General features: G+C 51.9%; 1 protein-coding gene across 5 annotated transcripts in view; it reads right to left on the minus strand.

Annotated features, from left to right (window-relative positions):
• The window catches only part of LOC144489086 (fos-related antigen 2-like), a 45,370-nt gene that overhangs the window by 16,126 nt on the left and 2,257 nt on the right, over positions 1 to 26,987 (minus strand). For 2 of the 5 annotated variants that reach the window (XM_078207039.1, XM_078207042.1), the window contains exon 2: positions 19,343 to 19,594. In XM_078207039.1, the coding sequence (XP_078063165.1) occupies positions 19,343 to 19,594 (252 nt within the window). Of the gene's footprint in view, positions 1 to 19,342; positions 19,595 to 22,504; positions 23,464 to 26,190; positions 26,374 to 26,987 lie in introns of those variants that run through there. The other 3 variants (XM_078207040.1, XM_078207043.1, XM_078207044.1) reach the window with 3 other exon arrangements.

The following is a 26,987-nucleotide window of genomic DNA, read 5'->3' on the forward strand; positions in this document are numbered from 1 at the left end:
GCCACATACCCCCTGGATAGAAATCATAGAAACCCTACAGTGCAGAAGGAGGCCATTCGGCCCATCGAGTCTGCACCGACCACAATCCCACCCAGGCCCTACCCCCACATATTTACCCGCTAATCCCACTAACCTACGCATCACAGGACTCTAAGGGGCAATTTTTAACCTGGCCAATCAACCTAACCCGCACATCTTTGGATAACACAAACCCATCTATCTATCTATTTGCTTCACAGCTCCAGGGACCTGGGTTCGATTCCCGGCTCGGGTCACTGTCTGTGTGGAGTCTGCACATTCTCCCCGTGTCTGCGTGGGTTTCCTCCGGGTGCTCCGGTTTCCTCCAAAGATGCGCGGGTTAGGTCGATTGGCCGTGCTAAAAATTGCCCCTTAGTGTCCTGAGATGCGTGGGTTAGAGGGATTAGTGGGTAAAATATGTAGGGATAGGGGGGTAGGGCCTGGGTGGGATTGTGGTCGGTGCAGACTCGATGGGCCGAATGGCCTCTTTCTGTACTGTAGGGTTTCTATGATGATCTCAGATTGAAAATTAATCGACCAAGCCCCGAGTGCTGTTTGCGGGAGAGAGTTTCCGAATTCTCCCTCCCTTTGTGTTTGGATGTGACTCCCAGTCTCACAAAGATTGGCCTCTCCCTTTTAGACTCTGTGTGTTCACACCCCCCACCACCCCCACCCCCCCCCCCCACCCCCACCCTCCACCCCCCACCCCCACGCCTCGTCCTAGACTGCCCCCCTGAACCAGCGGAGATAGTTTCTCTCTCTCGACCCATCGCTGCTTCCCCTTCATGACTTGCGAACTCTGATCAAACCGCCCCCTGAATCTTCCACATCCCAAGGAAGGCAGCCCTCGTTAAGCCAGTTTGCAGCAACTGCATGTTCTGCAACTCCGTGCCCCCTGCACGGTACAGACTGTGGAGTGTTTTATTGGGGCGAGTGGGACGGCCGGGGTCCTGCCGCGAGCGGAGTGAACAACTCGCACACGGCAGCACATGTTTGGCTGCTTTCCTCGCGGCCGTTCCAGCTGTGTGGTAACATCTGTTTCTGATGGAGTTGGTGCAGCTGCCGCTGTGAATCAGACGCTGGCGCAGACGAGACGCTGCTCGCCAGGTCAAACCCTCCAGCACGCACTCACAGACTGGATTCACTCGCACCCTCGATCCACTCACCCTCGATCCACTCACCCTCGATCCACTCACCCTCGATCCACTCACAGACTGGATTCACTCGCACCCTCGATCCACTCACCCTCGATCCACTCACCCTCGATCCACTCACCCTCGATCCACTCACAGACTGGATTCACTCGCACCCTCGATCCACTCACCCTCGATTCACTCGCACCCTCGATCCACTCACACCCTCGATCCACTCACCCTCGATCCACTCGCACCCTCGATCCACTCACCCTCGATCCACTCACAGACTGGACTCACTCGCACCCTCGATCCACTCACTCGATCCACTCACCCTCGATCCACTCACCCTCGATTCACTCACCCTCGATCCACTCACCCTCGATTCACTCACCCTCGATCCACTCGCACCCTCGATCCACTCACCCTCGATTCACTCACACTCGATTCACTCACACACTCGATTCACTCACCCTCGATTCACTCACACCCTTGATTCACTCACACCCTCGATTCACTCACACACTCGATTCTCACACCCTCGATTCACTCACACCCTCGATTCACTCACACACTCGATTCTCACACCCTCGATTCACTCACACCCTCGATCCACTCACACTCGATTCACTCACCCTCGATTCACTCACACACTCGATTCACTCACACACTCGATTCACTCACACACTCGATTCACACACACTCGATTCACTCACACACTCGATTCACTCACACACTCGATTCACACACACTCGATTCACTCACACACTTGATTCACACACACTCGATCCACTCACACTCGATCCACTCACACCCTCGATTCACTCACAACCTCGATCCACTCACACCCTCGATTCACTCACACCCTCGATCCACTCACACCCTCGATCCACTCACACCCTCGATTCACTCACACCCTCGATCCACTCACACCCTCGATTCACTCACACCCTCGATCCACTCACACCCTCGATCCACTCGCACCCTCGATTCACTGTCCCTCGATCCACTCACACACTCGATTCACTCACACCCTCGATCTACTCACACCCTCGATCCACTCACACCCTCGATTCACTCACACCCTCGATCCACTCACACCCTCGATCCACTCACACCCTCGATCCACTCACACCCTCGATTCACTCACACCCTCGATCCACTCACACCCTCGATCCACTCACACCCTCGATCCACTCACACCCTCGATTCACTCACACCCTCGATTCACTCACACCCTCGATCCACTCACACCCTCAATTCACTCACACCCTCGATCCACTCACACCCTCGATCCACTCACACCCTCGATTCACTGTCCCTCGATTCACTCACACCCTCGATCCACTCACACCCTCGATCCACTCACACCCTCGATCCACTCACACCCTCGATTCACTCACACCCTCGATCCACTCACCCTCGATCCACTCACACCCTCGATCCACTCACCCTCGATCCACTCACCCTCGATCCACTCACACCCTCGATCCACTCACACCCTCGATCCACTCACACCCACGATTCACTCACACCCTCGATCCACTCACACCCTCGATTCACTCACACACTCGATTCACTCACACCCTCGATCCACTCTCACCCTCGATCCACTCACACACTCGATTCACTCACCCTCGATTCACTCACCCTCGATCCACTCACCCTCGATCCACTCACACCCTCGATCCACTCACAGCCTCGATCCACTCATACCCTCGATCCACTCACACACTTGATTCACTCACCCTCGATTCATTCACACCCTCGATTCACTCACCCTCGATTCACTCACCCTCGATTCACTCACACACTCGATCCACTCACCCTCGATTCACTCACCCTCGATTCACTCACCCTCGATCCACTCACACCCTTGATTCACTCACCCTCGATTCACTCACCCTCGATTCACTCACCCTCGATTCACTCACCCTCGATTCACTCACCCTCGATTCACTCACCCTCGATTCACTCACCCTCGATTCACTCACACCCTCGATCCACTCACACCCTCGATCCACTCGCCCTCGATTCACTCACCCTCGATCCACTCACACCCTCGATCCACTCACACCCTCGATCCACTCACACCCTCGATCCACTGACACCCTCGATCCACTCACCCTCGTTTCACTCACTCTCGATCCACTCACACCCTCGATCCACTGACACCCTCGATCCACTCACCCTCGATTCACTCACTCTCGATCCTATCACACCCTCGATCCACTCACACCCTCGATCCACTCACACCCACGATCCACTGACACCCTCGATCCACTGACACCCTCGATCCACTCACCCTCGATTCACTCACTCTCGATCCACTCACACCCTCGATCCACACACACCCTCGATCTACTCACCCTCAATTCACTGTCCCTCGATTCACTCACACCCTCGATTCACTCACACCCTCGATCCACTCACACCCTCGATCCACTCACACCCTCGATCCACTCACACCCTCGATCCACTCACACCCTCGATCCACTCACACCCTCGATCCACTCACACCCTCGATCCACTCACCCTCGATTCACTCACACCCTCGATCCACTCGCACCCTCGATCCACTTGCACCCTCGACCCACTCACCCTCGATCCACTCACACCCTCGATCCACTCACCCTCGATTCACTCACCCTTGATTCACTCACCCTCGATTCATTCACCCTCGATTCATTCACCCTCGATCCACTCACACCCTCGATCCACTCACACCCTCGATCCACTGACACCCTCGATCCACTCACCCTCGATTCACTCACTCTCGATCCACTCACACCCTCGATCCACTGACACCCTCGATCCACTCACCCTCGATTCACTCACTCTCGATCCTATCACACCCTCGATCCACTCACACCCTCGATCCACTCACACCCACGATCCACTGACACCCTCGATCCACTGACACCCTCGATCCACTCACCCTCGATTCACTCACTCTCGATCCACTCACACCCTCGATCCACTCACACCCTCGATCCACTCACACCCACGATCCACTGACACCCTCGATCCACTGACACCCTCGATCCACTGACACCCTCGATCCACTCACCCTCGATTCACTCACTCTCGATCCACTCACACCCTCGATCCACACACACCCTCGATCTACTCACCCTCAATTCACTGTCCCTCGATTCACTCACACCCTCGATTCACTTAAAATCTTGATCCACTCACACCCTCGATCCACTCACACCCTCGATCCACTCACACCCTCGATCCACTCACACCCTCGATCCACTCACACCCTCGATCCACTCACACCCTCGATCCACTCACCCTCGATTCACTCACACCCTCGATCCACTCGCACCCTCGATCCACTTGCACCCTCGACCCACTCACCCTCGATCCACTCACTCCCTCGATCCACTCACCCTCGATTCACTCACCCTTGATTCACTCACCCTCGATTCATTCACCCTCGATTCATTCACCCTCGATCCACTCACACCCTCGATCCACTCACACCCTCGATCCACTGACACCCTCGATCCACTCACCCTCGATTCACTCACTCTCGATCCACTCACACCCTCGATCCACTGACACCCTCGATCCACTCACCCTCGATTCACTCACTCTCGATCCTATCACACCCTCGATCCACTCACACCCTCGATCCACTCACACCCACGATCCACTGACACCCTCGATCCACTGACACCCTCGATCCACTCACCCTCGATTCACTCACTCTCGATCCACTCACACCCTCGATCCACACACACCCTCGATCCACTCACCCTCAATTCACTGTCCCTCGATTCACTTACACCCTCGATTCACTCACACCCTTGATCCACTCACACCCTCGATCCACTCACACCCTCGATCCACTCACACCCTCGATCCACTCACACCCTCGATCCACTCACACCCTCGATCCACTCACCCTCGATTCACTCACACCCTGGATCCACTCGCACCCTCGATCCACTTGCACCCTCGACCCACTCACCCTCGATCCACTCACACCCTCGATCCACTCACCCTCGATTCACTCACCCTTGATTCACTCATCCTCGATTCATTCACCCTCGATTCATTCACCCTCGATCCACTCACACCCTCAATCCACTCACCCTCGATTCACTGTCCCTCGATTCACTGTCCCTCGAGTCACTCACCCTCGATCCACTCACCCTCGATCCACTCACACCCTCGATCCACTCGCACCCTCGATTCACTCGCACCCTCGATCCACTCGCACCCTCGATCCACTCACACCCTCGATCCACTCACACCCTCGATCCACTCACACCCACGATCCACTCACACCCACGATCCACTCACACCCACGATCCACTCACACCCTCGATCCACTCACCCTCGATCCAGTCACCCTCGATTCACTCACCCTCGATTCACTCACACCCTCGAATCACTCGCACCCTCGATCCACTCGCACCCTCGATCCACTCACCCTCGATCCACTCACACCCTCGATCCACTCACCCTCGATTCACTCACCCTCGATTCACTCACCCTCGATTCACTCACTCTCGATCCACTCACACCCTCAATCCACTCACCCTCGATTCAGTGTCCCTCGATTCACTGTCCCTCGAGTCACTCACCCTCGATCCACTCACCCTCGATCCCCTCGCACCCTCAATCCACTCACCCTCGATTCACTCGCACCCTCGATTCACTCACACCCTCGATCCACTCACACCCTCGATTCACTCACACCCTCGATCCACTCACCCTCGATGCACTCACACCCTCGATCCACTCACACCCTCGATTCACTCACACACTCGATTCACACACCCTCGATTCACTCACACCCTCGATTCACTCACACCCTCGATCCACTCACACCCTCGATCCACTCACCCTCGATTCACTCACCCTCGATTCACTCACTCTCGATCCACTCACACCCTCGATCCACTCACACCCTCGATCCACTCACACCCTCGATCCACTCACACCCTTGATCCACTCACCCTGGATTCACTCACTCTCGATCCACTCACACCCTCGATCCACTCACACCATCGATCCACTCACCCTCAATTCACTGTCCCTCGATTCACTCACACTCTTGATTCACTCACACCCTCGATCCACTCACACCCTCGATCCACTCACACCCTCGATCCACTCACACCCTCGATCCACTCACACCCTCGATCCACTGACACCCTCGATCCACTCACCCTCGATTCACTCACCCTCGATTCACTCACACCCTCGATCCACTCACACCCTCGATCCACTCACACCCTCGATCCACTCACCCTCGATTCACTCACCCTCGATTCACTCGCACCCTCGATCCACTCACACCCTCGATCCACTCACCCTCGATCCACTCACACCCTCGATCCACTCACCCTCGATTCACTCACCCTCGATTCACTCACCCTCGATTCACTCACCCTCGATCCACTCACACCCTCAATCCACTCACCCTCGATTCACTGTCCCTCGATTCACTGTCCCTCGAGTCACTCACCCTCGTTCCACTCACCCACGATTCACTCGCACCCTCGATTCACTCACACCCTCGATCCACCAACACCCTCGATCCACTCACACCCTCGATTCACTCACACCCTCGATCCACTCACCCTCGATTCACTCACACCCTCGATCCACTCACCCTCGATTCACTCACACACTCGATTCACACACCCTCGATTCACTCACACCCTCGATTCACTCACACCCTCGATCCACTCACACCCTCGATCCACTCACACCCTCGATCCACTCACACCCTCGATCCACTCACACCCTCGATCCACTCACACACTCGATCCACTCACCCTCGATTCACTCACCCTCGATTCACTCACACCCTCGATCCACTCATACCCTCGATCCACTCACACCCTCGATCCACTCACACCCTCGATCCACTCACCCTCGATTCACTCACTCTCGATCCACTCACACCCTCGATCCACTCACACCCTCGATCCACTCACACCCTCGATCCACTCACCCTCAATTCACTGTCCCTCGATTCACTCACACCCTCGATTCACTCATACCCTCGATCCACTCACACCCTCGATCCACTCACACCCTCGATCCACTCACACCCTCGATCCACTCACACCCTCGATCCACTCACCCTCGATTCACTCACCCTCGATTCACTCACCCTCGATCCACTCACACCCTCGATTCACTCACTCTCAATCCACTCACACCCTCGATCCACTCACCCTCAATTCACTGTCCCTCGATTCACTCACACCCTCGATCCACTCACCCTCAATTCACTGTCCCTCGATTCACTCACACCCTCGATTCACTCACACCCTCGATCCACTCACACCCTCGATCCACTCACACCCTCGATCCACTCACACCCTCGATCCACTGACACCCTCGATCCACTCACCCTCGATTCACTCACCCTCGATCCACTCACACCCTCGATCCACTGACACCCTCGATCCACTGACACCCTCGATCCACTGACACCCTCGATCCACTCACCCTCGATTCACTCACCCTCGATTCACTCGCACCTTCGATCCACTCGCACCCTCGATCCACTCACCCTCGATCCACTCACCCTCGATCCACTCACACCCTCGATCCACTCACACCCTCGATCCACTGACACCCTCGATCCACTCACCCTCGATTCACTCACCCTCGATCCACTCACACCCTCGATCCACTGACACCCTCGATCCACTGACACCCTCGATCCACTGACACCCTCGATCCACTCACCCTCGATTCACTCACCCTCGATTCACTCGCACCTTCGATCCACTCGCACCCTCGATCCACTCACCCTCGATCCACTCACACCCTCGATCCACTCACCCTCGATTCACTGTCCCTCGATTCACTGTCCCTCGATCCACTCACCCTCGATCCCCTCGCACCCTCAATCCACTCACCCTCGATCCACTCACACCCTCGATCCACTCACACCCTCGATCCACTCACCCTCGATTCACTCACACACTCGATTCACACACCCTCGATTCACTCACACCCTCGATTCACTCACACCCTCGATCCACTCACACCCTCGATCCACTCACACCTTCGATCCACTCACCCTCGATTCACTCACCCTCGATCCACTCACACCCTCGATTCACTCACCCTCGATTCACTCACACCCTCGATTCACTCACCCTCGATTCACTCACACCCTCGATTCACTCACACCCTCGATTCACTCACCCTCGATCCACTCACCCTCGATTCACTCTCCCTCGATCCACTCTCCCTCGATTCACTGTCCCTCGATTCACTGTCCCTCGATTCACTGTCCCTCGATTCACTGTCCCTCGATTCACTCACACCCTCGATACACTCACACACTCGATTCACACACACTCGATTCACACACACTCGATTCACTCACACTCGATTCACTCACACTCGATTCACTCACACTCGATTCACTCACACTCGATTCACTCACACCCTCGATTCACTCACCCTCGATTCACTCACACACTCGATTCACTCACACTCGATTCACTCACACTCGATTCACTCACACTCGATTCACTCACACCCTCGATTCACTCACCCTCGATTCACTCACACACTCGATTCACTCACACACACACTCACACTTTCACTCACACTTACTCAGTCAAACTCACTCACTTACACTTACATTCACTCACATTAGTAACACACACACAAATAACATCCACAAACTCACACTCGCTCACACTGGAGACAAGGAGGGTGTGGAAGGAGGTTAATGCGGAGCTACCCCCCCGTACGTTTACTGGCCAGTTACAAAGCCGGTTATTCTTATATAAAGACCATTTCTGAAGCTCCTTCTTTCTGTACCTAGACTCAGGTATCCCTCTCTGACCAGCTCAGAGTGACACCCCTATAACATCCACTCTGCTGTTAGACATCACATCATCAACATAGTGACTCGTACATGACACACTGATCACGCAATCAACCTGCATATTCATCCATAATCACTGCTCCAACCTCTAACTCACTCCCGGGTATCTGTTATTCTATATATAAACAACCCCGAACCCCTCGATTAGATTCCAGTCTGTAACTCACTCCCAGGGATCTGTTATTCTATATATAAACCACCCCGAACCCCTCGATTAGATTCCAGTCTGTAACTCACTCCCGGGTATCTGTTATTCTATATATAAACCACCCCGAACCCCTCGATTAGATTCCAGTCTGTAACTCACTCCCGGGTATCTGTTATTCGATATATAAACCACACCGAACCCCTCGATTAGATTCCAGTCTGTAACTCACTCCCGGGTATCTGTTATTCTATATATAAACCACACCGAACCCCTCGATTAGATTCCAGTCTGTAACTCACTCCCGGGTATCTGTTATTCTATATATAAACCACCCCGAACCCCTCGATTAGATTCCAGTCTGTAACTCACTCCCGGGTATCTGTTATTCGAGATAAAAACCACCCCGAACCTCTCGATTAGATTCCAGTCTGTAACTCACTCCCGGGTATCTGTTATTCTATATATAAACCACACCGAACCCCTCTATTAGATTCCAGTCTGTAACACACTCCCAGGTATCTGTTATTCTATATATAAACCACCCCGAACCCCTCGATTAGATTCCAGTCTGTAACTCACTCCCGGGTATCTGTTATTCTATATATAAACCACCCCGAACCCCTCGATTAGATTCCAGTCTGTAACTCACTCCCAGGTATCTGTTATTCTATATATAAACCACCCCGAATCCCTCGATTAGATTCCAGTCTGTAACTCACTCCCGGGTATCTGTTATTCTATATATAAACCACCCCGAACCCCTCGATTAGATTCCAGTCTGTAACTCACTCCCGGGTATCTGTTATTCTATATATAAACCACCCCGAACCCCTCGATTAGATTCCAGTCTGTAACTCACTCCCGGGTATCTGTTATTCTATATATAAACCACCCCGAACCCCTCGATTAGATTCCAGTCTGTAACTCACTCCCGGGTATCTGTTATTCTATATATAAACAACCCCGAACCCCTCGATTAGATTCCAGTCTGTAACTCACTCCCGGGTATCTGTTATTCTCTATATAAACCACCCTGAACCCCTCGATTAGATTCCAGTCTGTAACTCACTCCCGGGTATCTGTTATTCTATATATAAACCACCCCGAACCCCTCGATTAGATTCCAGTCTGTAACTCACTCCCGGGTATCTGTTATTCTATATAAAAACCACCCCGAACCTCTCGATTAGATTCCAGTCTGTAACTCACTCCCGGGTATCTGTTATTCTATATAAAAACCACCGCGAACCCCTCGATTAGATTTCAGTCTGTAACTCACTCCCGGGTATCTGTTATTCTATATAAAAACCACCGCGAACCCCTCGATTAGATTCCAGTCTGTAACTCACTCCCAGGTATCTGTTATTCTATATATAAACCACCCCGAACCCCTCGATTAGATTCCAGTCTGTAACTCAGTCCCGGGTATCTGTTATTCTATATATAAACCACCCTGAACCCCTCGATTAGATTCCAGTCCGTAACTCACTCCCGGGTATCTGTTATTCTATATATAAACCACCCCGAACCCCTCAATTAGATTCCAGTCTGTAACTCACTCCCAGGCATCTGTTATTCGATATATAAACCACCCCGAACCCCTCGATTAGATTCCAGTCTGTAAATCAATTCCGGGTATCTGTTATTCTATATATAAACCACCCTGAACCCCTCGATTAGATTCCAGTCTGAAACTCACTCCCGGGTATCTGTTATTCTATATAAAAACCACCCCGAACCCCTCGATTAGATTCCAGTCTGAAACTCACTCCCGGGTATCTGTTATTCTATATATAAACCACCCCGAACCCCTCGATTAGATTCCAGTCTGTAACTCACTCCCGGGTATCTGTTATTCTATATATAAACCACCCCGAACCCCTCGATTAGATTCCAGTCTGTAACTCACTCCCGGGTATCTGTTATTCTATATATAAACCACCCCGAACCCCTCGATTAGATTCCAGTCTGTAACTCACTCCCGGGTATCTGTTATTCTATATATAAACAACCCCGAACCCCTCGATTAGATTCCAGTCTGTAACTCACTCCCGGGTATCTGTTATTCTCTATATAAACCACCCTGAACCCCTCGATTAGATTCCAGTCTGTAACTCACTCCCGGGTATCTGTTATTCTATATATAAACCACCCCGAACCCCTCGATTAGATTCCAGTCTGTAACTCACTCCCGGGTATCTGTTATTCTATATATAAACCATCCCGAACTCCTCGATTAGATTCCAGTCTGTAACTCACTCCCGGGTATCTGTTATTCTATATATAAACCACCCCGAACCCCTCGATTAGATTCCAGTCTGTAACTCACTCCCGGGTATCTGTTATTCTATATAAAAACCACCCCGAACCTCTCGATTAGATTCCAGTCTGTAACTCACTCCCGGGTATCTGTTATTCTATATATAAACCACACCGAACCCCTCGATTAGATTCCAGTCTGTAACACACTCCCAGGTATCTGTTATTCTATATATAAACCACCCCGAACCCCTCGATTAGATTCCAGTCTGTAACTCACTCCCGGGTATCTGTTATTCTATATATAAACCACCCCGAACCCCTCGATTAGATTCCAGTCTGTAACTCACTCCCAGGTATCTGTTATTCTATATATAAACCACCCCGAATCCCTCGATTAGATTCCAGTCTGTAACTCACTCCCGGGTATCTGTTATTCTATATATAAACCACCCCGAACCCCTCGATTAGATTCCAGTCTGTAAATCAATTCCGGGTATCTGTTATTCTATATATAAACCACCCTGAACCCCTCGATTAGATTCCAGTCTGAAACTCACTCCCGGGTATCTGTTATTCTATATAAAAACCACCCCGAACCCCTCGATTAGATTCCAGTCTGAAACTCACTCCCGGGTATCTGTTATTCTATATATAAACCACCCCGAACCCCTCGATTAGATTCCAGTCTGTAACTCACTCCCGGGTATCTGTTATTCTATATATAAACCACCCCGAACCCCTCGATTAGATTCCAGTCTGTAACTCACTCCCGGGTATCTGTTATTCTATATATAAACCACCCCGAACCCCTCGATTAGATTCCAGTCTGTAACTCACTCCCGGGTATCTGTTATTCTATATATAAACAACCCCGAACCCCTCGATTAGATTCCAGTCTGTAACTCACTCCCGGGTATCTGTTATTCTCTATATAAACCACCCTGAACCCCTCGATTAGATTCCAGTCTGTAACTCACTCCCGGGTATCTGTTATTCTATATATAAACCACCCCGAACCCCTCGATTAGATTCCAGTCTGTAACTCACTCCCGGGTATCTGTTATTCTATATATAAACCATCCCGAACTCCTCGATTAGATTCCAGTCTGTAACTCACTCCCGGGTATCTGTTATTCTATATATAAACCACCCCGAACCCCTCGATTAGATTCCAGTCTGTAACTCACTCCCGGGTATCTGTTATTCTATATAAAAACCACCCCGAACCTCTCGATTAGATTCCAGTCTGTAACTCACTCCCGGGTATCTGTTATTCTATATATAAACCACACCGAACCCCTCGATTAGATTCCAGTCTGTAACACACTCCCAGGTATCTGTTATTCTATATATAAACCACCCCGAACCCCTCGATTAGATTCCAGTCTGTAACTCACTCCCGGGTATCTGTTATTCTATATATAAACCACCCCGAACCCCTCGATTAGATTCCAGTCTGTAACTCACTCCCAGGTATCTGTTATTCTATATATAAACCACCCCGAATCCCTCGATTAGATTCCAGTCTGTAACTCACTCCCGGGTATCTGTTATTCTATATATAAACCACCCCGAACCCCTCGATTAGATTCCAGTCTGTAACTCACTCCCGGGTATCTGTTATTCTATATATAAACCACCCCGAACCCCTCGATTAGATTCCAGTCTGTAACTCACTCCCGGGTATCTGTTATTCTATATATAAACCACCCCGAACCCCTCGATTAGATTCCAGTCTGTAACTCACTCCCGGGTATCTGTTATTCTATATATAAACAACCCCGAACCCCTCGATTAGATTCCAGTCTGTAACTCACTCCCGGGTATCTGTTATTCTCTATATAAACCACCCTGAACCCCTTGATTAGATTCCAGTCTGTAACTCACTCCCGGGTATCTGTTATTCTATATATAAACCACCCCGAACCCCTCGATTAGATTCCAGTCTGTAACTCACTCCCGGGTATCTGTTATTCTATATAAAAACCACCCCGAACCTCTCGATTAGATTCCAGTCTGTAACTCACTCCCGGGTATCTGTTATTCTATATAAAAACCACCGCGAACCCCTCGATTAGATTTCAGTCTGTAACTCACTCCCGGGTATCTGTTATTCTATATAAAAACCACCGCGAACCCCTCGATTAGATTCCAGTCTGTAACTCACTCCCAGGTATCTGTTATTCTATATATAAACCACCCCGAACCCCTCGATTAGATTCCAGTCTGTAACTCAGTCCCGGGTATCTGTTATTCTATATATAAACCACCCTGAACCCCCCGATTAGATTCCAGTCCGTAACTCACTCCCGGGTATCTGTTATTCTATATATAAACCACCCCGAACCCCTCAATTAGATTCCAGTCTGTAACTCACTCCCAGGCATCTGTTATTCGATATATAAACCACCCCGAACCCCTCGATTAGATTCCAGTCTGTAAATCAATTCCGGGTATCTGTTATTCTATATATAAACCACCCTGAACCCCTCGATTAGATTCCAGTCTGAAACTCACTCCCGGGTATCTGTTATTCTATATAAAAACCACCCCGAACCCCTCGATTAGATTCCAGTCTGAAACTCACTCCCGGGTATCTGTTATTCTATATAAAAACAACCCCGAACCCCTCGATTAGATTCCAGTCTGTAACTCACTCCCGGGTATCTGTTATTCTATATAAAAACCACCCCGAACCTCTCGATTAGATTCCAGTCTGTAACTCACTCCTGGGTATCTGTTATTCTATATATAAACAACCCCGAACCCCTCGATTAGATTCCAGTCTGTAACCCACTCCCGGGCATCTGTTATTCTATCTATAAACCACCCCGAACCCCTCAATTAGATTCCAGTCTGTAACTCACTCCCAGGCATCTGTTATTCGATATATAAACCACCCCGAACCCCTCGATTAGATTCCAGTCTGAAACTCACTCCCGGGTATCTGTTATTCTATATATAAACCACCCCGAACCCCTCGATTAGATTCCAGTCTGTAACTCACTCCCGGGTATCTGTTATTCTATATATAAACCACCCCGAACCCCTCGATTAGATTCCAGTCTGTAACTCACTCCCGGGTATCTGTTATTCTATATATAAACCACCCCGAACCCCTCGATTAGATTCCAGTCTGTAACTCACTCCCGGGTATCTGTTATTCTATATATAAACAACCCCGAACCCCTCGATTAGATTCCAGTCTGTAACTCACTCCCGGGTATCTGTTATTCTCTATATAAACCACCCTGAACCCCTCGATTAGATTCCAGTCTGTAACTCACTCCCCGGTATCTGTTATTCTATATATAAACCACCCCGAACCCCTCGATTAGATTCCAGTCTGTAACTCACTCCCGGGTATCTGTTATTCTATATATAAACCATCCCGAACTCCTCGATTAGATTCCAGTCTGTAACTCACTCCCGGGTATCTGTTATTCTATATATAAACCACCCCGAACCCCTCGATTAGATTCCAGTCTGTAACTCACTCCCGGGTATCTGTTATTCTATATAAAAACCACCCCGAACCTCTCGATTAGATTCCAGTCTGTAACTCACTCCCGGGTATCTGTTATTCTATATATAAACCACACCGAACCCCTCGATTAGATTCCAGTCTGTAACACACTCCCAGGTATCTGTTATTCTATATATAAACCACCCCGAACCCCTCGATTAGATTCCAGTCTGTAACTCACTCCCGGGTATCTGTTATTCTATATATAAACCACCCCGAACCCCTCGATTAGATTCCAGTCTGTAACTCACTCCCAGGTATCTGTTATTCTATATATAAACCACCCCGAATCCCTCGATTAGATTCCAGTCTGTAACTCACTCCCGGGTATCTGTTATTCTATATATAAACCACCCCGAACCCCTCGATTAGATTCCAGTCTGTAACTCACTCCCGGGTATCTGTTATTCTATATATAAACCACCCCGAACCCCTCGATTAGAGTCCAGTCTGTAACTCACTCCCGGGTATCTGTTATTCTATATATAAACCACCCCGAACCCCTCGATTAGATTCCAGTCTGTAACTCACTCCCGGGTATCTGTTATTCTATATATAAACAACCCCGAACCCCTCGATTAGATTCCAGTCTGTAACTCACTCCCGGGTATCTGTTATTCTATATAAAAACCACCCCGAACCTCTCGATTAGATTCCAGTCTGTAACTCACTCCCGGGTATCTGTTATTCTATATAAAAACCACCGCGAACCCCTCGATTAGATTTCAGTCTGTAACTCACTCCCGGGTATCTGTTATTCTATATAAAAACCACCGCGAACCCCTCGATTAGATTCCAGTCTGTAACTCACTCCCAGGTATCTGTTATTCTATATATAAACCACCCCGAACCCCTCGATTAGATTCCAGTCTGTAACTCAGTCCCGGGTATCTGTTATTCTATATATAAACCACCCTGAACCCCTCGATTAGATTCCAGTCCGTAACTCACTCCCGGGTATCTGTTATTCTATATATAAACCACCCCGAACCCCTCAATTAGATTCCAGTCTGTAACTCACTCCCAGGCATCTGTTATTCGATATATAAACCACCCCGAACCCCTCGATTAGATTCCAGTCTGTAAATCAATTCCGGGTATCTGTTATTCTATATATAAACCACCCTGAACCCCTCGATTAGATTCCAGTCTGAAACTCACTCCCGGGTATCAGTTATTCTATATAAAAACCACCCCGAACCCCTCGATTAGATTCCAGTCTGAAACTCACTCCCGGGTATCTGTTATTCTATATAAAAACAACCCCGAACCCCTCGATTAGATTCCAGTCTGTAACTCACTCCCGGGTATCTGTTATTCTATATAAAAACCACCCCGAACCTCTCGATTAGATTCCAGTCTGTAACTCACTCCTGGGTATCTGTTATTCTATATATAAACAACCCCGAACCCCTCGATTAGATTCCAGTCTGTAACCCACTCCCGGGCATCTGTTATTCTATCTATAAACCACCCCGAACCCCTCAATTAGATTCCAGTCTGTAACTCACTCCCAGGCATCTGTTATTCGATATATAAACCACCCCGAACCCCTCGATTAGATTCCAGTCTGTAAATCAATTCCGGGTATCTGTTATTCTGTATATAAACCACCCTGAATCCCTCGATTAGATTCCAGTCTGTAACTCACTCCCAGGTATCTGTTATTCTATATATAAACCAGCCCAAACCCCTCGATTAGATTCCAGTCTGTAACTCACTCCCAGGTATCTGTTATTCTATATATAAACCACCCCGAACCCCTTGATTAGATTCCAGTCTGTAACTCACTCCGGGGTATCTGTTATTCTATATATAAACCACCCTGAACCCCTCAATTTGATTCCAGTCTGTAACTCACTCCCGGGTATCTGTTATTCTATATATAAACCAGCCTAAACCCCTCGATTAGATTCCAGTCTGTAACTCACTCCCAGGTATCTGTTATTCTATATATAAACCACCCCGAACCCCTTGATTAGATTCCAGTCTGTAACTCACTCCGGGGTATCTGTTATTCTGTATATAAACCACCCTGAACCCCTCAATTTGATTCCAGTCTGTAACTCACTCCCGGGTATCTGTTATTCTATATATAAACCAGCCCAAACCCCTCGATTAGATTCCAGTCTGTAACTCACTCCCAGATATCTGTTATTCTATATATAAACCACCCCGAACCCCTTGATTAGATTCCAGTCTGTAACTCACTCCGGGGTATCTGTTATTCTATATATAAACCACCCCGAACCCCTCGATTAGATTCCAGTCTGTAACTCACTCCCGGGAATCTGTTATTCTATATATGAACCATCCTGAACCCCTCGATTAGATTCCAGTCTGTAACTCACTCCAGTGATTTAGTATTTATAGTTGGTCCCTGGGGAGTGTGTCAGTATTTACAGGGGGTCCCCGGGGGGAGTGTGTCAGTATTTACAGGGGGTCCCCGGGGGGAGTGTGTCAGTATTTACAGGGGGTCCCCGGGGGGGGGGAGTGTGTCAGTATTTACAGGGGGTCCCCGGGGGGAGTGTGTCAGTATTTACAGGGGGTCCCCGGGGGGGAGTGTGTCAGTATTTACAGGGGGTCCCCGGGGGGGGAGTTTTTCAGTATTTACAGGGGGTCCCCGGGGGGGAGTGTGTCAGTATTTACAGGAGACCCGGGGGGGAGTGTGTCAGTATTTACAGGGGGTCCCCGGGGGGAGTGTGTCAGTATTTACAGGGGGGCCCCGGGGGGAGTGTGTCAGTATTTACAGGGGGTCCCTGGGGGGAGTGTGTCAGTATTTACAGGGGGTCCCCGGGGGGGGGTGTGTCAGGAATTACAGGGGGTCCCCGGGGGGGAGTGTGTCAGTATTTACAGGGGGTCCCCGGGGGAGTGTGTCAGTATTTACAGGGGGTCCCCGGGGGGGGAGTGTGTCAGTATTTACAGGGGGTCCCCGGGGGGGGAGTGTGTCAGTATTTACAGGGGGTCCCCGGGGAGTGTGTCAGTATTTACAGGGGGTCCCCAGGGGGGAGTGTGTCAATATTTACAGGGGGTCCCCGGGGGGGAGTGTGTCTGTATTTACAGGGGTCCCCGGGGGGGGGAGTGTGTCAGTATTTACAGGGGGTCCCCGGGGAATGTGTCAGTATTTACAGGGGGTCCCCGGGGGGAGTGTGTCAGTATTTACAGGGGGCTCTTGCGGGAGCGTGTCAGTATTTACAGGGGTCCCCGGGGGGGGGAGTGTGTCAGTATTTACAGGGGGTCCCCGGGGAATGTGTCAGTATTTACAGGGGGTCCCCGGGGGGAGTGTGTCAGTATTTACAGGGGGCTCTTGCGGGAGTGTGTCAGTATTTACAGGAGGTCCCCGGGGGGAGTGTGTCAGTATTTACAGGAGGTCCCCGGGGGAAGTGTGTCAGTATTTACAGGGGGTCCCCAGGGGGGAGTGTGTCAATATTTACAGGGGGTCCCTGTTAAATGTTGCCCTGTCTAAGTGCAGTCTCTCTTAATTTTGTGCAAGAATTCAAACAGTATTAATTTTTCCCCACATCACTCCCAATCTACGGGGTAACAAATACTTAAACATATTCCTGTGTGACACAAGTCAGGAGTGTGATGGAACACTCCCCACTTGCCTGGATGGGTGCGGCTCCCAACAACACTCGAGAAGCTCGACACCATCCAGGACAAAGCAGCCCCGCTCGATCGACACGCTAACCACAAACACTCACTCCCTCCACCACCGACGCACAGTGGCAGCAGTGTGTACCATCTACAAGATGCACTGCAGCCACTCGCCAAGGCTCCTTCGACAGCACCTTCCAAACCCACCACCTCTACCACCTAGAAGGACAAGGGGGGGGGGGGGCAGCAGACACATGGGGAACACCCCCACCTGCAAGCTCCCCCTCCGAGCCACTCACCATCCCGACTTGGAAATATATCGGCCGTTCCTTCACTGTGGCTGGGGTCAAAATCCTGGAACTCCCTCCCTAACAGCACTGTGGGTGTACCTACACCACACGGGGACTGACTGATGTCCAATCACAATCCTGGAACTCCCTCCCTAACAGCACTGTGGGTGTACCTACACCGCACACGGGGACTGACTGATGTCCAATCACAATCCTGGAACTCCCTCCCTAACAGCACTGTGGGTGTACCTACACCACACACGGGGACTGACTGATGTCCAATCACAATCCTGGAACTCCCTCCCTAACAGCACTGTGGGCGTACCTACACCACACACAGGGATTGCAGTGGGTTCAAGATGGCCGCTCACCCACCAGCTACTCAAGGGGGGGCAATTAGGGACGGGGCTATAAATGAGAAATAAAATTGTTGTCAAAGAGTGTGTAAAGCCGGGAGTGTGACCTCCTTTCCGATGCACCTACCTCCTCCTCCTTGCGCCTCCTTCCCCCGAGAGGGGGCATGATTGTCCTGATAACGCCTGCTCTGGACAGGCCCGAGGGACCCGGGGCAGTGCTCATTCCCATGTGTGGGTAGGGGTAGGTTCTTGGGTAGAAGTTGGATGGGGAGGTGGTGATCACCGTGGGTTGCACCATCCACTGGAGCTCCTGGCTGTTGGTGATGGTGGTGAGTGAGGGCACTGAGGTTCCCATCCCACACAGCGGCACACTGTACTTCTGGAAAGGAGAAAGGATGGCTTAAAGCACTGTAATCATCCATCAACAGTCAGCTAATGGATAACACCCCCACACAAGCTTCCTCCGACCCACTCATCATCTCATCCTCGTCACCATGCCCTGTTATTCCTTTCTCCCTCATGTGTTTATCCAGTACCGACAATATTCACCTTGGCTCATGGGAGCCAGTCCCACATTCTCCCCCACTCCCCCGTGGGAGCGAGTCCCACATTCTCCCCCACTCCCCGTGGGAGCGAGTCCCACATTCTCCCCCACTCCCCGTGGGAGCGAGTCCCACATTCTCCCCCACTCCCCCCATGGGAGCGAGTCCCACATTCTCCCCCACTCCCCCGTGGGAGCGAGTCCCACATTCTCCCCCACTCCCCATGGGAGCGAGTCCCACATTCTCCCCCACTCCCCTGTGGGAGCGAGTCCCACATTCTCCCCCACTCCCCCGTGGGAGCGAGTCCCACATTCTCCCCCACTCCCCCGTGGGAGTGAGTCCCACATTCTCCCCCACTCCCCGTGGCAGCGAGTCCCACATTCTCCCCCACTCCCCGTGGGAGCGAGTCCCACATTCTCCCCCACTCCCCATGGGAGTGAGTCCCACATTCCCCCCACTCCCCCCATGGGAGCGAGTCCCACATTCTCCCCCACTCCCCCCATGGGAGCGAGTCCCACATTCTCCCCCACTCCCAGTGGGAGCGAGTCCCACATTCTCCCCCACTTCCCCGTGGGAGCGAGTTCCACATTCTCCCCCACTCCCCCATGGGAGCGAGTCCCACATTCTCCCCCCCCCCATCCCCTGTGTGACCAAGTCCCACATTCTCCCCCACTTCCCCGTGGGAGCGAGTCCCACATTCTCCCCCACTCCCCGTGGGAGCGAGTCCCACATTCTCCCCCACTCCCCATGGGAGCAAGTCCCACATTCTCCCCCACTCCCCGTGGGAGCGAGTCCCACATTCTCCCCCACTCCCCGTGGGAGCGAGTCCCACATTCTCCCCCCATTCCCCAGGGGGCGTGATTCCCACATTCTCCTCCACTCCCCGTGGGAGCGAGTCCCACATTCTCCCCCATTCCCACGTGGGAGCGAGTCCCACATTCTCCCCCACTCCCCGTGGGAGCGAGTCCCACATTCTCCCCCATTCCCACGTGGGAGCGAGTCCCACATTCTCCCCCACTCCCCGTGGGAGCGAGTCCCACATTCTCCCCCACTCCCCGTGGGAGCGAGTCCCACATTCTCCCCCACTCCCCGTGGGAGCGAGTCCCACATTCTCCCCCCATTCCCCAGGGGGCGTGATTCCCACATTCTCCTCCACTCCCCGTGGGAGCGAGTCCCACATTCTCCCCCATTCCCCAGGGGGCGTGATTCCCACATTCTCCTCCACTCCCCGTGGGAGCGAGTCCCACATTCTCCCCCACTCTCTATGGGAGCGAGTCTCACATTCTCCCCCATTCCTCGTGGGAGTGAGTTCCACATTCTCCCCACTCCCCGTGGGAGCGAGTTCCACATTCTCCCCCACTCCCTGTGGAACCGAGTCACACATTCTTCCCCGTACCCTGTGGGAGCGAGTCCCACATTCTCCCCCACTCCCCCATGGGAGCAAGTCCCACATTCTCCCCCACTCTCTATGGGAGCGAGTCTCACATTCTCCCCCATTCCTCGTGGGAGCGAGTTCCACATTCTCCCCCACTCTCTATGGGAGCGAGTCTCACATTCTCCCCCATTCCTCGTGGGAGTGAGTTCCACATTCTCCCCCACTCCCCGTGGGAGTGAGTTCCACATTCTCCCCACTCCCCGTGGGAGCGAGTTCCACATTCTTCCCCACTCCCTGTGGAACCGAGTCACACATTCTTCCCCGTACCCTGTGGGAGCGAGTCCCAATTCTACCCCACTCCCTCTGGAATCGAGTTCAATATTCTCCTCCACTTCCCGTGGGAGCGTGTCCCACTTTTTCCTCAGTTTAATGTTTCATCCTGAAAGACAGCACCTCTGACAGTGCGGCTCCCTCAGCACTGACCCTCCCACAGTGCGGCGCTCCCTCAGCACTGACCCTCCCACAGTGCGGCGCTCCCTCAGCACTGACCCTCCCACAGTGCGGCGCTCCCTCAGCACTGACCCTCCCACAGTGCGGCGCTCCCTCAGCACTGACCCTCCCACAGTGCGGCACTCCCTCAGTACTGACCCCCCAACAGTGCGGCGCTCCCTCAGCACTGACCCTCCCACAGTGCGGCACTCCCTCAGCCCTGACCCTCCCACAGTGCGGCGCTCCCTCAGCACTGACCCTCCCACAGTGCGGCGCTCCCTCAGCACTGACCCTCCCACAGTGCGGCACTCCCTCAGTACTGACCCCCCAACAGTGCGGCACTCCCTCAGCACTGACCCTCCCACAGTGCGGCACTCCCTCAGCACTGACCCTCCCACAGTGCGGCGCTCCCTCAGCACTGACCCTCCCACAGTGCGGCACTCCCTCAGCACTGACCCTCCCACAGTGCGGCACTCCCTCAGCACTGACCCTCCCACAGTGCGGCACTCCCTCAGCACTGACCCTCCCACAGTGCGGCGCTCCCTCAGCACTGACCCTCCCACAGTGCGGCGCTCCCTCAGCACTGACCCTCCCACAGTGCGGCACTCCCTCAGCACTGACCCTCCCACAGTGCGGCGCTCCCTCAGCACTGACCCTCCCACTGTGCGGCACTCCCTCAGCACCGACCGTCCCACAGTGCGACGCTCCCTCAGCTGACCCTCCCACTGTGCGGCACTCCCTCAGCACTGACCCTCCCACAGTGTGGCACTCCCTCAGCACCGACCCTCCCACAGTGCGGCGCTCCCTCAACACTGACCCTCCCACAGTGCGGTGCTCCCTCAGCACCGACCCTCTAACAGTGCGGCGCTCCCTCAGCACTGACCCTCCCACAGTGCGGCGCTCCCCTCAGTTCTGTCACCGGACTGTCGGCCTGGTTTGTGAGTGCTGGAGTGAGACCCACTGACGCAGAGGCGCGAGAGAGAGAGAGAGAGAGAGAGGGAGGGGAAATCCCACTGAGCCATCACCGAGACTCCACGCAAGAGATAGAATGAAAATGCAGATCACAGTTTCAGATCCTCTCGCGTTACGGGGGATGGCGGGGGTGGGGGAGAGTCCCCTCAACTGTGACGGAGAGTTTCTTCCTTTAAGCTGTCCCTGAGCTGTTTGTGACTGACGCACCATTGTGGGCAGTTCGGCAGGGAAAGTTCCTGGAGTACATGAGAGCTAGAAGTGACCTGACACGGACAGCACGGTGGGTATCTGACCCCCTGCCTCACCCGCTTTCGGCACGGTGGCACAGCGGGTTAGCGCTGCTGCCTCACAGCGCCAGGGACCCCGGTTCGATTCCCGGCTCGGGTCGCTGTCTGTGCGGAGTCTGCACGTTCTCCCCCCTGTGTCTGCGTGGGTTTCCTCCGGGTGCTCCGGTTTCCTCCCGCAGTCCCGAAAGACGTGCTGGTTAGGGCAGTTAGGAAGGCAAACGCAATGCCAGCATTCACGTCGAGAGGGCTAGAATACAAGAGCAGGGATGTACTTCTGAGGCTGTATAAGTCTCTGGGGTCAGACCCCATTTGGAGTATTGTGAGCAGTTTTGGGTCCCCGTATCTAAGGAAGGATGTGCCGGCCTTGGAAAGGGTCCAGAGGAGGTTCACAAGAATGATCCCTGGAATGAAGAGCTTGTCGTATGAGGAACGGGTTGAGGACTCTGGGTCTGTACTCGTTGGGAGTTTAGAAGGATGAGGGGGGATTTTATTGAAACTTACAGGATACTGCGAGGCCTGGGATAGAGTGGATGTGGAGAGGATGTTTCCACTAGTAGGAGAAACTAGAACCAAGAGGGCACAACCTCAGGCTAAAGGGACGATCCTTTAAAACAGAGATGAGGAGGAATTTCTTCAGCCAGAGAGTGGTGAATCTGTGGAACTCTTTGCCGCAGAAGGCTGTGGAGGCCGGCTCATTGAGTGTCTTTAAGACAGAGATAGATAGGTTCTTGATTAATAAGGGGATCAGGGGTTATGGGGAAAAGGCAGGAGAATGGGGATGAGAAAAATATCAGCCATGATTGAATGGCGGAGCAGACTCGATGGGCCGAGTGGCCTAATTCTGCTCCTATGTCTTCTGATCTTATGTACTGCCGAGGCTGTATCAGGCTCTGGTCAGATCCCATTTGGAATATTGTGAGCAGTTTTGGGCCCCGTATCTAAGGAAGGATGTGCCGGCCTTGGAAAGGGTCCAGAGGAGGTTCACAAGAATGATTCCCTGGAATGAAGAGCTTGTCGTATGAGGAACGGTTGCGGACTCTGGGTCTGTACAAAGAACAAAGAACAGTACAGCACAGGATACAGGCCCTTCGGCCCTCCAAGCCTGTGCCGCTCCTTGGTCCAACTAGACCAATCGTTTGTATCCCTCCATTCCCAGGCTGCTCATGTGACTATCCAGGTAAGTCGTTGGAGTTTAGAAAGATGAGGGGGATCCTATTAAAACTTAGAGGATACTGCGAGACTTGGATAGAGTGGAGAGGATGTTTCCATTAATCAGAGAGACTAGGATCCAAGGACACAGGGGTGGCACGGTGGCACAGTGGGTTGGCACTGCTGCCTCACGGCGCCAGGGACCCGGGTTCGATTCCCCGCTCGGGTCAGTGTCTGTGCGGAGTCTGCACGTTCTCCCCGTGTCTGCGTGGGTTTCCTCCGGGTGCTCCGGTTTCCTCCCACAGTCCGAAAGACCGTGCTGGTTAGGGTGCTAAATTCTCCCTCGGTGTAACCCGAACAGGAGTGTGGGCGACTAGGGGGATTTTCACAGTAAACTTCATTGCGGTGTTAACGTCAGCCTACCTGTGACACTAATAAATACACTTTAATAAACCTTAAACACCTGGCGTAGGCCGTGTCATTTTAAACTCACACATTCTGCTCTCTTTCTCTCTGGTTCTGCCTGTCAGTCTCTATTCCTCCCTCTCTGTTTCTCTCACCCACTCTCGCCGGACTCTCTCACTTTTGTTTCTGCTCTGATCTCGCTCGCTCTATCAGTTTCTGTGATTCTGAGTTTGTGCATCGAGACATTCTCGGGTCTCTCACTTTCTGTCTCTATATCTGGCGGCTTCTGGAAGTCTTAATCTCTAATCTGGTAATTATAGACCGGTGAGCCTTACTTCTGTTGTGGGCAAAGTTTTGGAAAGGATTATAAGAGATAGGATTTATAATCACCTAGAAAGGAATAATTTGATTAGGGATAGTCAGCACGGTTTTGTGAAGGGTAGGTCGTGCCTCACAAACCTTATTGAGTTCTTTGAGAAGGTGACCAAAGAGGTGGATGAGGGTAAAGCGGTTGATGTGGTGTATATGGATTTCAGCAAAGCGTTTGATAAGGTTCCCCACGGTAAGCTTTTGCAGAAAATACGGACACATGGGATTGAGGGTGATTTAGTGGTTTGGATCAGGAATTGGCTAGCTGGAAGAAAACAGAGGGTGGTGGTTGATGGGAAATATTCATCCTGGAGTTCAGTTACTAGTGGTGTACCGCAAGGATCTGTTTTGGGGCCACTGCTGTTTGTCATTTTTATTAATGACCTGGATGAGGGCGTGGAAGGATGGATTAGTAAATTTGCGGATGACACTAAAGTCGGTGGAGTTGTGGACAGTGCGGAGGGAAGTTGCAGGTTACAGAGGGACATAGATAAGCTGCAGAGCTGGGCTGAGAGGTGGCAAATGGAGTTTAATGCGGAAAAGTGTGAGGTGATTCACTTTGGAAGGAGTAACAGGATTACAGAGTACTGGGCTAATGGTAAGATACTTGGTAGTGTGGATGAACAGAGGGATCTGGGTGTCCATGAGCATAGATCCCTGAAAGTTGGCACCCAGGTTGATAGGGTTGTTAAGAAGGCGTACGGTGTGTTAGCTTTTATTGGTAGAGGGATTGAGTTTCGGAGCCAGGAGGTCATGCTGCAACTGTACAAAACTCTGGTGCAGCCGCATTTGGAGTATTGTGTACAGTTCTGGTCGCCGCATTATAGGAAAGATGTGGAAGTGTTGGAAAGGGTGCAGAGGAGATTTACCAGGATGTTGCCTGGTATGGTGGGAAAATCGTGTGAGGAAAGGCTGAGGGGCTTGAGGTTGTTTTTTGTTAGAGAGAAGAAGGTTAAGAGGTGACTTAATAGAGGCATACAAGATGATCAGAGGATTAGATAGGGTGGATAGTGAGAGCCTTTTTCCTCGGATGGTGATGGCTAGCACGAGGGGACATAGCTTTAAATTGAGGGGTGAGAGATATAGGACAGACGTTAGAGGTAGGTTCTTTACTCAGAGAGTAGTAAGGGCGTGGAATGCCCTGCCTGCAGCAGTGGTGGACTCGCCAACATTAAGAGCATCCAAATGGTTATTGGATAAACATATGGATGATATTGGAATAGTGTAGGTTAGAGGGCCTTTAGATTGGTACCACTGGTCGGCGCAACATCGAGGGCCGAAGGGCCTGTACTGCGCTGTAATGTTCTATGTTCTATGCACGCCCATGTCCCCCCCCACTCGCCTCTCGCTTAACCCCCTAACCGCTCTTCCTTTCTCTGCTTCTTACCGTCTCTGCATCTCGCTTCTATCTGTGTCCCTCTCTTTCCACCTTCTCTCTTTTTGGGATTGCACACACACACACAGACTGGGTCACAGCTCACACACACACAGACTGGGTCACAGCTCACACTCACACAGACTGGGTCACAGCTCACACACACACAGACTGGGTCACAGCTCACACTCACACAAACTGGGTCACAGCTCACACACACACAGACTGGGTCACAGCTCACACTCACACAGACTGGGTCCTCGATCGCACACACACAGACTGGGTCACAGGTCACACACACACAGACTGGGTCACAGCTCACACACACACAGACTGGGTCACAGCTCACACACACACAGACTGGGTCACAGCTCACACACACACAGACTGGGTCACAGCTCACACACACACAGACTGGGTCACAGCTCACACACACACAGACTGGGTCCTCGATCGCACACACACACACACACACTATAGGTCATAGATGGGGGAAAAGCTACAAAGGTCTGAGGTCACGTACCGACCAACTCAAGAACAGCTTCTTCCCTGCTGCCGTCAGACCTTTGAATGGACCTACCTCACATTAAGTTGATCTTTCTCTACACCCTAGCTGTGACTGTAACACTACATTCTGCACCCTCTCCTTTCCTTCTCTATGAACGGTATGCTTTGTCTGTATAGCGCGCAAGAAACAATACTTTTCACTGTATCCCGATACATGTGACAATAATAAATCAAATCAAATCACACACAGACTGGGTCACAGGTCATACACACACAGACTGGGTCACAGGTCATACACACAC

The sequence above is a fragment of the Mustelus asterias genome, unplaced genomic scaffold (genome assembly GCF_964213995.1).
Source record: "Mustelus asterias unplaced genomic scaffold, sMusAst1.hap1.1 HAP1_SCAFFOLD_2007, whole genome shotgun sequence".
NCBI classification, from domain to species: domain Eukaryota; kingdom Metazoa; phylum Chordata; class Chondrichthyes; order Carcharhiniformes; family Triakidae; genus Mustelus; species Mustelus asterias.